This window comes from Ochotona princeps, chromosome 9, assembly GCF_030435755.1.
Source record: "Ochotona princeps isolate mOchPri1 chromosome 9, mOchPri1.hap1, whole genome shotgun sequence".
NCBI lineage: Eukaryota > Metazoa > Chordata > Mammalia > Lagomorpha > Ochotonidae > Ochotona > Ochotona princeps.
The window spans coordinates 47,417,867-47,432,207 of record NC_080840.1 but is presented as its reverse complement, the minus strand read 5'-3'; the positions used below and the strand labels follow the sequence as shown (position 1 = coordinate 47,432,207).

The following is a 14,341-nucleotide window of genomic DNA, read 5'->3' as shown; positions in this document are numbered from 1 at the left end:
GTGTACTATTTAAAAGTGTGCTATTTCTGGATATTCCTAGAGTGTTGAAATAATTGACCAGAATTTGTGACAGGTTTTGTATATTTCCTCATGAAAATATCGGGTGCTGCAGTGTCTGGTTATGCAAATACTGACCATTTGGATTGGTTGTGGAATTTTCTGTTGAGATCCAGTGGGGATGGGGTTTAAGGAAACACTACTAAGTGAAGGCAAAAGCTATGAGGCCTCCTGGCTATGCTTCTCCAGGTCTGGACTAACACTGAACTTGGGAGGCAGAGAGAGTGAGCCACTAGGTCCTGCTTCTTAGGCCTTATCTCATTGGCAGGAAGGGAGTGATGCTTACAGAGAAGGCAATCAGGGCAGTGCTTGAAGTCTCTGTGTGAGTGAATGAGAGATAGCTTCCATTTGCTGCTTCACGCCACAAGTTGCTGCCAGTAATCTGGGCTGGGGCACGCAGAAGGCAGGAACCTGCAATACTGTCGCCTCTCATGCGAGTGTCAGGGGCCCAAGCATGTGAGCAATCTTCTGGTGCCTTCCCTGAATGCATTGAATGACAGTTGGGCTGGAAGCAGAGGAACTGAGACCCAAACTGACATTCTCATACAGGATGTGGTTGTCCAAGTATTGGCTTAACACAATGTGCCACAACACCTGCTGCTGTGACATTCTTTGTTTTAAATTTTATTTTATAACACAATTCCATAGGCTCTGGGATTTCCCTTACTCCCACCCCCAAATTCCCTATCCCCCCTACTGATTTCCCTTATATTGTTAAAATAGTATAGTCCTTCATAAGCAGTCATAAGTCCATCATTCTTCTATTTAAGTATCCTGACATTGTGGGTAATGACAATGGCAGAGAGTTCATCATCCTATTGTCAAGATATAACCAATAGTTTCATTGGGAGTCCATCTTTGATTTGTAAAGTAGAGATGCATACTATGTTGTATCTTCACATCTGGATATGATAATCTCCATTACACAGTTACTATACATCCCCTTAAATGAAAAGCCATAAAACAAAACCAACAGTAGGAATAAGGTTAAATAAAATTACAATGCCATGAAATTAAATAACATGCTATTGAATGATCAGTGTGTCAGTGAAGAAATGAAAAAGCAAGCAAAAACCTTCTTGGAGGAAATGATACTGCTGTATGACCTATGAGTCAGTGAAGAGCTTATTAAGAGAAAAGAAACTATCTTGGAGAAATGAAAATAAAAACAAAAATATAAAAACCTATGAGTTGCAACAAAAACAATATTGAAAGGGCTATTGAGCTTGTACTTTGCATGAAGGTTGCCTTATATCAGAGACAACATATGATATTTTTGTTGCATGTGGTAGCAGGAAGGCACAGCAAACAAGGTGAGGCAGTTTTCTTTTCCGACCTAATGTGATCTGTTCCTTGTTTCCTTTCCAGCTCCACCTGATCCACTGGAACTCCACCCTGTTTGGCAGCATCGATGAGGCTGTGGGGAAGCCGCATGGCATTGCCATCATCGCCTTGTTTGTTCAGGTAAATGATTGGCTGTGATCACTGTGAAGTCTACAGGCTTATTTCTAATTCATTCTCTAGGAAGAGAGAGGCGAAATGTATGGAGGAAACTGATCGTGACATAGACATTTACAGAAACATTTAAAAAACAGAGACATTGATCTTTGTTGTTTGTGAAGGTTCAGCCGTATTCATTGGTGGATAAGAGTTCATTTATTTGTTGGGGATTTTCTTCAGCTTGGCTGCTAGGGTTTTTGGGAAATTATTTAGAAAATGAGCCTGAAAGACAGAATTCATTTTATTTATGAAGAAATGTTTCAGAAAGTGTCTTGAGTCTCTGGCTGGCTACAAATCTAAGAAAAATCAATAATATGATCATGTGGATTACTTTAGCTCTTCATCGTGCATGACTCACTCCAAGGTGAAGTGTCTGCTAGAACGCACTGATAAGCAAAGATTGACAAAGCAGAGCCAGGCAATATGAAATTTAGATTCGCACTCTGTAGTGAATAAAGGTCTGTGATTTCAGCTGAACATGAACGCAGACCATGTGTTTTCAAAGGTAAAAATTTAATCCCGTTCCTAAGGTATATGTTTCAAAACTTTGTCTTACTTACTTGATGTCATAAAAGATTTAGAGAAAAGATTTAATTCCTAGTTCTTGCCTACTGTCTTCAATTAATGTGCAGGAGGAATCAAGGCCCAAATAGGTCAGGTGTGTGTTTCTGGTCACACAAGAAATAAACATGAGTTTTAACCATCTGTGATTCTGAGCTGCCTCTGGATAGCCTTGGAGTAGAACCGTAATGGCAGCACAGTGGTCTTCAGTAATTCAGTTTTCCAAAGAGTGTTGGGTTATGAACTCTTCTAACTTTAGTATTTTGTTAAATTTAGTATTTAAATTTAGTATTTAGTATAGTGTGTCTTATAGTAATTTTCTGTTGTACATTCCTAAGATTTCATTTATTTATTTTTATTTGCTTATTTCTTTTTAACAGATTTATTTGCTATTTTTATTGGAAAACAAGATTTACAGAGAGAAGGAGAGAAAGAGAGAAAGATCTTTCATTTACAAAGAGAAAGAGATACAGAGAAGGATTTTCTGTCTGCGGGTTCACTCCCCACGTGGTCACAGTGGCTGGAGCTAAGCTGATACGAAGGCAGGAGCCAGGAACTTCTTTTTGGTCTCCCATGTGGGTGCAGGGTCCCAAGGCTTTGGGCCTTCCTCGACTGCTTTCCCAGGCCACAAGCAGGCAGCGAGATAGGAAGCAGAGGAGCTGGGACATGAAGCAGTGCCCATATGGGATCCCGGCACGTTCAAGGCGAGGACTTAAGCCACTAGTCTACTGTGCCAGGCCCCCTTGCTTATTATTTTTGAATATATATTTTTAGTTATTTATTTTAATTTTTATTGGAAAGTCAGATATCAAGAAAGGAGGAGAGACAGAGAGGAAGATCTTACATCTGATGATTCATTCCCCAAGCAGCCTCAATGACTGGGGCTACGTCAGTCTGAATCCAGGAACCAGGAGCCTGTTCTGGGTCTTCCATGTGGGTGCAGGGTCCCAAGACCTTCGGCTTTCCTTGACTGCCTTCCCAGGCCACAAGCATGGAGCTGGATGGGAAGTGGGGCCACCGAGATTGGAACTGGTGCCCAATGGAATCCTGGCACATTCAAGGCAAGGACTTTAGTCACTAGGCTACCGTGCTGGGGCCCCTTGCTTATTATTTTTAAAGATTTTATTTGTTTATTTAAAAGTTGGAGTTACAGACTCAGGGAGAGAGCACAATCATCTATCTTCTGATTTATTCTTCGAATGTCCACAAGAGCCAGGATGGAGCCGGGTGCCAGGAGCTGGGTTTGCCATATGGGCGGCAGGAGCCCACTCATGCCTTCTTCCACTGCTTTTTACGGGCCGTTAGCAGGGAGGTTGATCGCAAGTTGGGAAAAGAGGACATGAGTCAGTGCATGTAGACACATGAGCCATTAGCAGGGAGTGGATCAGAAGTCGAGATCAGAAGTAGGGACACGAGGAGCCAGCATTGAGACATAGTGAATAAAATCACTGCCTGTAATGCTGGCATCCCATATTGGAGTGCTGGGTTTTGGGTCCCAGCTGCTGCATTTCCAATGTAGTGTCTCGAATTATGTACCTGGTAATGTAGTAGATTTCCCATGTTCCTGGATTCTTGCCATCCTTGTGGGAGACTCAGATCAATGATCAGCTTCCTAGGTTTGACCTGCCCCGGTGCCAGTGCTGTGGCCATTTGGAAAATGAACCGGTGAAAGCATGATTCTCCCTGTCTCTTCTCTCTCTCCCTCTGCCCCTCTCTTTTTCTCTCCCTGCCCTTCATCACTCTGCCTGCCAAATTCAAAAACAAATCTTTAAAAAAAGGTTTTTTTTTTTAACGTGGAATTATGTTAACTAAAATTTCCTTAGGAGTCAATTAAAAAATTGATTGTAAATTATTCTTTGTCCTATTATTACATATTTTGTGGGAAAAGAAGGCACAAAATCTGCAGATGGTACAGAGATATTGTTAAAAGGTTTGAAAACTTCAAAAAAACTCATGTCCTTTTACTTTTAAAATGAATCCATCTCTCACTCTTGTTTCATGCCTTTTTTCACAGTCTGGACCCCATTTTTCAACCACAGCATTTAAGTAGACTAGAATGACAAAATATCCATGAAAATGACTTTAATTATACATTTTGATAATCTGTAGAACATTTAAAGAATAATTGCTAAAGACAATTTAACTTAAAATTTTAATGAGGTATTTAATTTGAGGTAGTAGAAGGAAAAATCTCATGACTGAAAAAATTAGAAGGGTGGGTGTTTGGTCTCGTTGTTAAGATGCCTCTCGGGGAGCGCACATTCTGTTTCAGAGTGCTTGGGATTCTTGTCTTGGCTGTGGTCCCAACCCCAGTTTTCTGCTCTTGCAGGGCCTAGGTGGCAAAGGAAAATGGCTCAAGTAGTTGGGTCTCTGCCATGCAAATGGGAAGCCTTGACTGAGTTCGAGGCCCCTAGTTTCATCCAAGCCCAGGAAAGCTTCTGTAGGCATCTGGGCAGTGAATTAGTGAGTGGAGGAGAGATTTCTGTCTGTTACCCTCAAAGACATAAAAATAATAAAATTAAGACAGAAATTAAACAAGTAGTCTTACAAAAAAAGGAAAAGGGAGATATGAACTTCATCTTTGAAGTCGAGACTCCACACATATTGGTGATTAGAACCACATGAGCTCACTTAGCACTTCCTTTTTATCGATTACTCATTTGGAGAAGCTGATGTGGACTAGCGGTGCCCTGAGCTGAAACCTAGCCTCTCGGAACCACAATCTGTTTCTATGAACAATTTGTGTTGCTTTAAGGCTGAGGAAAGCCATGTGAGCATGCCTATGTAATCTAACTTTACATGAATTCGCTGCACTGAAAATTTCAGGTCACCTGGGTAAAAATGCCCTTCTCAAGAGACAGGTCAGAGAAGGTATGAGAGCAAAATATGCAGGAAGAAAGGACTGATGAAGAATGTGAGTCATGCAGAGAGGAAAGGACTAAAATCCACCCCTGGGTCTGGGGGGATGTCCAGAGGAGTGCCAAATGGAAGGGGAGGAAGTCAGAGGCCATGAGTGTGGACTGTTCTCCCTTGAAGCATGATTGAAAGAAGGAAGGACAGATGGGGCAAACTATAGTGGTGCTGTGCACGAATAGTTTTGAGTTCTGAGATCTTTGAGTTCTGAAATCACCTGTGGTGCTGGCATCCCATGTGGGTACCAGTTTCTGTCCCAGTTGCCGCTTCCAACACTCTGATCATGGCCTGAAAAAGTGATGGAGGATGGCACAAGTCCTTGGGCCCCACGTGGAAGATGTGGAGGAAGCTCCTGGCTTTGGATTGACTCAGCTGTGGCCAACCCGGCCATTTGGGAAGTGAGCTAACAGATGAAAGATATTCTCTCTCTCTCTCTCTCTCTCTCTCTCTCTCTCTCTCTCTATATATATATATATATATATATATATATATATATATATATATATCTTGTCTCTGTAAATCTACCTTTCAGATTAAGAAATCTTAAAAAATACACAAGGTAGAAAGGGGGTATTGATGTAAAGAAGTCTCACAGGAGAGGAGGCATTGGCATGTGAGCATATGAGGGCTAGTTAACCTTGGACAGGAAGGGTCCCCTTCTTGCTCTGAAATAGAGGACTAGGAGCAAAGGATGGACTTAAATGAGGCCAGTGTATAGGTGGAAAAAAGCTGGGCACAGGGAGGTTCATGACTGATGGTTTCATTGTGCTTGAGTCATGGGAGGTGAGAGTATTTACAGAGTAAGGGAAATGTGGGTGTAGGGCTGGGTTCAGCAACAGCCCATGAGGTGATTATGATAAGCCTGACCATCAGTGGAGGAGACCCACTTCTGATTTTGGCAACTTTACATATCCATTTTTCTGAGTTAGTGGTGTTTTAAAATTTGTTAAAAATTGTTGTAACAATGTTGTATGAATGCTAAGTGTGAAAAAGTCACATATAAAAGATTTGGGTATGTGTTGAGATTTGACAGGAAGAGAGGGGGTTAGGGGAGGGAGAGAGAGAGAGAGAGAGAGAGAGAGAGAGAGAGAGAGAGAGAGAGAGAGAGAGAGACTAGGAGAGACGTAGAAAGAAAAACAGAGTGATTGAGCTTCAATCCACTTCCTAAATGACCAGGACTGGGCCGGGTGGAAGCCAGGAGCTAGAAACTCCTGAATCTCCTACATGGGTGGCAGGTGTTCAAGAACTAAAGTTATTGCCCGTTGCCTCTCAGGCACATCAGCAGGGACCTGGATCAACAGTGCAGGAGATGAAACTTGAACCAACACACTTACATGGGATGGGGGCACTACAAACTGTGGCTTAAGCAGCGGCACCACAATGACTGCCCTGGGTAGTTTTCATTCTGAAATATCTGTGACATTTGTATTTAACAGTAACTTATGATTTGATATGCACAGCACAGTGAGTGGTATAACTGCACAGCAAGATTAATTTAGAACAATTTCTTCAGTCATTTACATCAAATACATTATTGTATTAACAGGGACAGCTTAGTTCATTTAATGGATGTTGACCTGGCTGTAAATAAACTAGTCCTCTAGGACTGGCCTTCGGTTCTCTTAGTTGTTTTCAGTAAAACAAAGCATTTAACAGTGTTGTGGTTTCTGCTTGATCCATTTCAGATAGGGAAGGAGCACGTTGGCCTGAAGGCAGTGACTGAGATTCTTCAAGATATTCAGTATAAGGTGAGTCATAATTTAGAAGATGTAGAACTGCAGGTCATGCATAGGGTCCCCAGTACCATCTCCATGCTTGATAATTCACAGAAGGACTCACAGAACTCAGAAAAGCTGTTCTGCTTGTGTTTAGGGTTTATTACAGTACAAGATGCCTGAGCCACACCAGCAAAGAGAGAATGTGTATGGGGCACAGCCTAGGGAAGACCAGGCCCAAGCCTCTGAGTGCCCCATCACAGTGGATTTGCCTGGGATGCCCTTCTTCCTCCAGCAGTGATGTGAAGTGTCATTCCACCCAGAGAGACTCATTAAGGCTTCATGCCTTGGGTTTTAACTAAAAATCAGTCACATAAGTGCCACATACCTTCCTAACTTCCTTGACAGCAACAGCAATTCATGCCCCCTGCCTTGATGATCAACAGTAAATCATCTTGTTGGGATGCTCATGCTTGGTACAGAAGCTCTAAAGCCTTAGTTATGCAACAATTGAAGTTAACCATTTAAATATAGCACGGCCCTAGACCTCACGCATGCAAAAATACTCTCATCAGGTGTAACATTTCAGAGGTTCGAAAGTTGTTTCCCCAAAGCTGGACACTAGATAGTGGTAAGCTGGACTTTGTTTGGAATGTGTATGGTTTAAACAACCCAGGTCTGCTGAGTTAACTCTTCCCTGTCCACTTGTCTTAGGAAACTTGTGTAAATAACACGAATACATTTTTTGGGAACCAAACTGTGACGTGTTTATATTAGATAATAATGATAATAACATTATTAATAATAATGATAAACAAAGCACACATAAGCTATAATATATCAAAGAGAGTAATTTAGATCAATATGATTCAGGAATGATGTGAGCCAGCATTGCTAGAAAGCCAACATCTGTTGTAAGTAGTACCGTTTATTCATACATTAAACTACTTGAATCTGGGTGGTATGTCCTCTAACAGGCACAGAAGAGCGGTTGTACTTAAAAAAAGAAGCTCCTGCCATTCAACAAGTCAATTGATTTTTGCAGAGCGATAGAAAAAAGTAGGTGTTTTGTTTGTTAATGCTGAGTTAGGAGTTGAGCAGCTGTTGCTCAGTTCTTGAACTCCATGAGCGATTAAGTGGTGAATCTTATAACCTTGCGGTTGGGCAGTGTGTAACCAGTGTGTGTGAGTCTGGTAGGTTCACAGAGATTATGTTCCTCTCTTGATTGAGCTGAAATGGATGAGCTAGCATCTTCTGAGGACCCTGTGATGGTGAAGTGGGCTCTGATCTGTCTGTGATCTCAGGAAAGATGATTATTACTTTCCTTGATCAGAGCCAGTGGTTCGTGTGAAGCATCCCAAAATGGGGTTTAGTGTAAAGATGTGAACAATAGAGGTGACAATTGAATTCTGAGTCTCTTGATCTGGAGTCTTGTGGCACTAGCTGGATTCACACACTGTTATCTTAATTTAGTGATTTAATCTTTAGTAACGACTTGCAGTCATCAAACTAAGACTCAGTTGTTTGACAGAAGTGGGCATCGAGGATTCAGCTGGTAAGATGTCAATCATTATGAAATGCAGGTGGCTGGTGGAAATATAGCGAGCTGGGTTCTTTAATATGTTAAGTAGTCCCATGAAGTAAGAAAGAGGCTCACAACACTAACATTTCCTGTTGTGTTGGGTCAGTAGGGTATTCCTGTAAGATAAATCCTATTCACAAGTCAGTATGTCAGTTTCTAAGACCTAAGTAACTGTCATAATGCTAAAACACTGGTGCTAGGTGTCAGTTGTTGAGTAAGTACGCCGGCATTTCCCTTGGAATTTAAATCTAGATTCAAACAATGTTGATTGAAGCAGAATATTTTGATTTGAGTTTCAGATCTTCATTTCAGGGTGGAGAGAGCATTCAGGCTAGGTCCTGCAACATATTTGCCAAATCTGTCTGGGACAGGGTGGCAGAACAGGAGCCATGTTGAATGGTGAATAGTGAGGAGCTGTTGAAAAGCAGGCAGAAAGAAAGTGATTGCAAAGGAATTCACTGAATCAGGGTACCAGTCTTGCAAACCAAGGCATGCAACCCATGGCCCCAGTGTGAATACCCTGGTAGCAAGGAAAGTGGGTGGTCTGGGGCAGATGGACGCCATTTGTAAGGTCCACATCAGGAAGTATTGAGAAAATGGACTGCAGTAATGGAGAAAACAGTCGTAGAGCCAGAGCAATATGTATCCTTGAAACTAGCCAGTGTTGCCGCTGTGGAAAGTCAGAACCCCCAATTCTAGAGATACCCTTAAGTCTAGGGGACCTGATGAAGTATGCAGAAAGTACACAAACCTAAATGTTTAGCCCTAACGTTTGAAGATTTAAAAATTTACATTAATATCAAGTAAATAATTATTTTTTTCAGGGAAAATCCAAAACAATACCTTGCTTTAATCCAAACACTTTACTACCAGGTAAGAATTTATCTGATTGCATAAAATGAGTTTTAACTATGAATATGACCACATTATTTTTCTCAGAATATATGTAGGTGCATAGTTACAACTAAGTTTCTTTACAATTTATACCCTTTATAGCAGATCAAGGTTTAGATTACTTTAAATATGGGAATAAGCCATTTGCATAATAAGCACTTTGCCACTAATTCCCATTATTCTACGAAGAACTTGGTTATAATTGTCATTTGTAAATATTGCTATCTGTGAAACATGAACATAATAAAATAATCTTGGTGTACTTCTAAGATTTATCTGTGAAGTTTTTTAATTTACAGAGTGAGTTAAATTTGATATCTTATTGTACAGAGTTATCTCTTCAGCGCAATACTTTTATTTACTTTTTATTCTGACTGCATTTGTGCAAAGGTTATAATTGTGCATAAAATTCTCAGAATGTAATTTGGAGTTAAAGATTGTTTTACATAAAATTTTATTCTTTGTGTTTCTCTACTGAAGCTGTATGTTGTTTCTTAGAGTTTCAAATGAAACCAAATAAGTTATGGCATTGGATCCTTTACTTGCTGCATTTTATTGCTCTGTGACAAACCAATTTCTGTTATATGTTACACATTTTAACAGCGAATTCTTCTAATATGGAGCTAAATGATTTTGAATTATTTATCTTATCCTGTCATAGTATTATTTTAATATTGTGTTATTGAAGAAGCAGTATAGAGGTGACTAGAAAAGAAATGGTTTGAAACAGAATTCTTAAAAATAATAGTCCTTGAAGCCGAAGTTCATGGAATTTGAATTCTGGCTCTGTGAACTATTAATTAAGTGAATGTGGGTGAATTGTTAACCTTCTGTGATGTGGTTTGTCTGTCTTAAATGAGGGGCTAATGATAGTACTGTTCTTGTTAATTGGTTGTGAAGGTTGAGTGAATTAAAGGTGCTTAGAAGAGTATCTGGTATGTAGTAAACATCCAATACTATGCATGAAATAGTTAAATAAATCCTCCAGTAAAGCAAGAGAAAAATCTAAGATGTGGCTTTACTTCCCCTAAAGTGATCACTTTGATAGGCATGTGCAGTAAAGCACTGATGGACACCATTATGGATAGAAGGAAGATTCATCATGTGTTTTCTCTGTTATTTTCTCTGTGATAGTTGGTTTCAGCATACAGATGTAAGCCTCTAGTTTCAAAATAACATCCACTGGGAAGCGTCATTTGGATAGCTTGCAAGGTTGGAGATTGTTGTTGGAATCATCAAGATTATAACTTGCCTTTTCATCATTCCCTCATTGCCCACATTCCCTACCCCCACCTGGTTACACAGATCCTCTGCTGCGGGATTACTGGGTGTACGAAGGCTCGCTTACCATCCCACCTTGCAGTGAAGGTGTTACCTGGATATTATTCCGATACCCTTTAACTATATCCCAGTTACAGGTGAGTACGCTACTTTAAGTCTTTCCAAGTGACGTCCTAAGCTAAAGGTTAAATATTGTTGCTGTAAAAGGAAAATGTCTGCTTTATGTTTTAACTCTCTTTAGATCGGTCATACCTTTTCACATAAAAGTTAAATGTCTCAAGCCAGTGAAAGCAACTGAAAGGTCAAGGATGAACAAAACTCAGCACTTGTTTAGTCTGTTTAAAAGTTAGTTCTTAGGGAGTAAATAGAAGTCACTGAAACGGCCAAACTTTTGATTAGTCTAGTAAATATTTGATGTGGAATTTTCCAGGTTTGTAACGGAGAATTGTTTGGAAGTAAGGTGAAAATACTGATTGCTGGGCTCGACGCGATAGCATAGCGGTTAAGGTCCTCGTTTTGAACGTGCCGGGATCCCATATGGGCGCCGGTTCTAATCCCGGAAGCTCCACTTCCCATCCAGCTCCCTGCTTGTGGCCTGGGAGAGCAGTCGAGGACAGCCCAGAGCATTGGGACCCTGCAGCCAAGTGGGAGACCCGGAAAGAAGTTCCTGGCTCCTGGCTTTGGATCAGCACAGCCCTGGCCTTTGCGGTCACTTGGGGAGTGAACCATCAGATGGAAGACCTTCTGTCTTTCCTCCTCTCCATACATCTGCCTTTCCAATGAAAATAAATAAATCTCTTAAAAATAAGATGCTGGACTCTATGTTTGGTATATGCTTGCAATGGGGGAATCTCAACTGAACTTGAACTGTGGTTATGCAACAAGGTGGAGGAATCCACCATGGTGGGAGGGTTTGGGGAGGGGTGGGGAGAATCCCAGTACCTATGAAACTGTGTCACATAATACAATGTAATTAATGAATTTAAAATAAAATTAAAAAAAATAAAGAAAATACTGATTGCTTCTGGAAGTCAGAACATGGGTTTTGAAATATTCTTTCCTTGCTATGCACAGGAGAAAACTAGAAAGAATGCCTTGGAAGATCTGGATTGTTCTCTGGCTCAGTTTTTTTTTTTTTTAATCGCAAAGTCAGATATACAGAGTGGAGGAGAGACAGAGAGAAAGATCTTCCGTCTGATGTTTCACTCCCCAAGTGACCACAACGGCTGGTGCTGCGCCGATCAGCAGCCAGGAGCCAGGAGTTCTTCTGGGCCTCCCAAGTGGGTACAGAGTCCCAAGGCTTTGGGCTGTCCTCGACTGCTTTTCTAGGCCACAAGCAGGGAGCTGGATAGGAAACGGGGCCTCTGGGATTAGAACCGGCGCCCATATGCGGTCTTGGTGTATGCCAAGGCATATGCTACCTGAGCTGCTAGGCTACCGTGCCACGCCCCATGCCGTCTGCAATTATTGAGTAAGTTTCAGTCTGTGTGGTTCATAAGTAACATTATCAAGGAAGTCTGTGGCAAAGGCCAGGTTATTCAAGTCTGGGGACCTCAGTAAGAGCGAAGTTGGCATCAGTATTATTACAGAGAATATATTCTCTTCTGTGGCTTCTTTTTCAATAAAATAAAATAACAATAGATTAGAGTAAGGAGCCAGTGACAGAGTATGAAATGGTTTATGGATGGGAGATCAGTAGGAAAGGGGAAGGGGTTGTACGGTACAACAGATTAAGTTCCTGCCTGCGATGCTGACATTGCATATTGGAGCAGTCACACCAGTCCCAGCTGCTGTGTTTCCCATTAGGAAAAGCACAGAGAATGACCTAAGTAGTTTGATCCCTGTCTCCATGTGGGAGTTCCTGCCTCCTGACTTCTGCCAGGGACAGCCCAAGCCATTGAGACTATTTGAGGGAATGAACTAGCAGATGGAATATTTTTTGGTTTGCCTCTCTGTCTTTCAAACAAACAAGGAAATAAATCTTAAAAATAAAGAGTGATTTCATAAAGAAGGTTTAAAAAAGAAGAAGATGGTAACAGATAAAAGGCTCAAGTCATCTTGTATAGCTCTATGAATCTTACCATGCATTCATGTATATGCGCTTTTGAATCTTTTATTTGATTAGTAGATGTCATTGACCAACTTCTGTTGCTGGTAACAGAATATCACAGATTAGATCATTTCTACTGAGCAGAAATTTCTGTGGCTCATGGTTCTGGAGATAGATAGTTCTGGAACACAGCAGTGACACATGGCTGAGGACCTCTGGGCTGTGTCATCCTGAGGTGGAAGGTGGAAGGGCAAGAGTCAGTGAGTGCAGGGGAGCAAAAGGGGGCCGGACTCACTGTTGTAATAAACCCACTCCTGTGGGACTGACTTGTTTCCATGACAAGAACATTTATCTGTTAAGGAAGGCAAAATCTTCCTCATCCAGTCACCTGTTAGTAGGCCCTGCCTTTAATACTGTTTCATTGCAGGTTGACTTTCCAGCACATGAATTTTGGGGGAAATATTCAAACCATAGCATTTGTAGAAAATTATATAACTTTAAAAAATTCATTGTCATTGACAATAGAAGAAAATAAAAACACTTGACTTTTAAAAAATCTGTTTTAATGAAGTATGATTTTGACATATAAAAAGCTGTACATATTTAATGTGTACACGTTGAGAAGTTTGAGTCTAATTATATACAAGAAAAACATCGTCATCAAGGCCAAATACACATCCATTACTCTTTTTCATATTGTAGTAGCATTGTTACTCTGTTTGATAGGAATACTCAATCTCTACCCTTTTCTCAATTATACAATACCATGTTGTCAGTTACAGGCACTATATAGTATAGCAGATCTTTGGAACTTAATTATTTTGAATAATTGAAATGTTGCACCTCTTAACTGTTGCCTCCCCATTTCACCTCTCCCCAGCTGCTGAAAATAGCACTTAAACTCTCTGCTTCTATGAATTAGATAATTGAAAATTCTTTCTGTAAGTGAGATCTTGCAGTATTTGGCTGTGTTTGGCTTATTTCCACTGCTGGGTGGGGGATCTGAAGGAATGATAGTATCTTGCAGAGACACTTACACTGTCCTGTTCATTGCACCCCAAACCTGGAAACAACCTCAGAGCCCATAGGCTGGTGAATGACTGAAGAATGCCAACTTCGGTTGTGTTTCTCCTGTTACGTGATGACACATCAAATAGAAATTAAAAATAAATCTTGGAACTTGAGACTTCTAAAAGCACTATTCCACAACCTGTAGAAATTAGGCCTTGGAAAGCACTAATAAAAAAAATCAGTTTTTCAGCTGAACTTTTAATAAATTACTGTGATTTGTGAGTCAGTGAAGGTAGGGGTAAATGTCTTAGACCAGTTGAAGTGATCCTGTGGCTCAGAAAGCAGTGACTACTCAATCTAGTTTCCACAGAAGACAAATACTTCTCCATAACCTGTCCACATCTCTGCTTCTCTCTCTCTCCCTTTCTTTGAGTGTTTCTTTGTCTCTCCATCTTTTTCCCCTCTCATTTTCTTTCTCGTTCTCTTTTAAATTGGTTAAGCATACACACTTTATAGAGTAGCATTAAAAATCAATGTTATCATATGTTCAGATATATGTGATAATGATGGCTTTTCAAATGCCCTGACATTTGAATTTTGTTGAAGTTTTTTTTTTCCCAGCTTGATGTATTACTCTGTTCATTTATCACAGTCTCTCATTTCACTGTGGGCTGATTCAGTATGCACTTGAAATCATTTGAAGTGACTAAGGGGCTTTGAGGAGTGGTTGGCTACTTCAGAAAACTGGCATTTCAGAAAGATATGCTTTCCCCTCGA

The 14,341-nt window shown here is 40.6% G+C and overlaps 1 protein-coding gene across 2 annotated transcripts in view; it reads left to right on the top strand.

Moving 5' to 3' along the window:
* Positions 1-14,341, top strand: part of CA8 (carbonic anhydrase 8) — a 77,238-nt gene that overhangs the window by 39,222 nt on the left and 23,675 nt on the right. For both annotated transcript variants that reach the window (XM_004588005.4, XM_058668654.1), the window contains exons 4-7: positions 1,426-1,521; positions 6,717-6,779; positions 9,153-9,201; positions 10,528-10,640. In XM_004588005.4, coding sequence (XP_004588062.1) covers positions 1,426-1,521; positions 6,717-6,779; positions 9,153-9,201; positions 10,528-10,640 — 321 coding nt within the window. The remainder of the gene's footprint in view (positions 1-1,425; positions 1,522-6,716; positions 6,780-9,152; positions 9,202-10,527; positions 10,641-14,341) is intronic.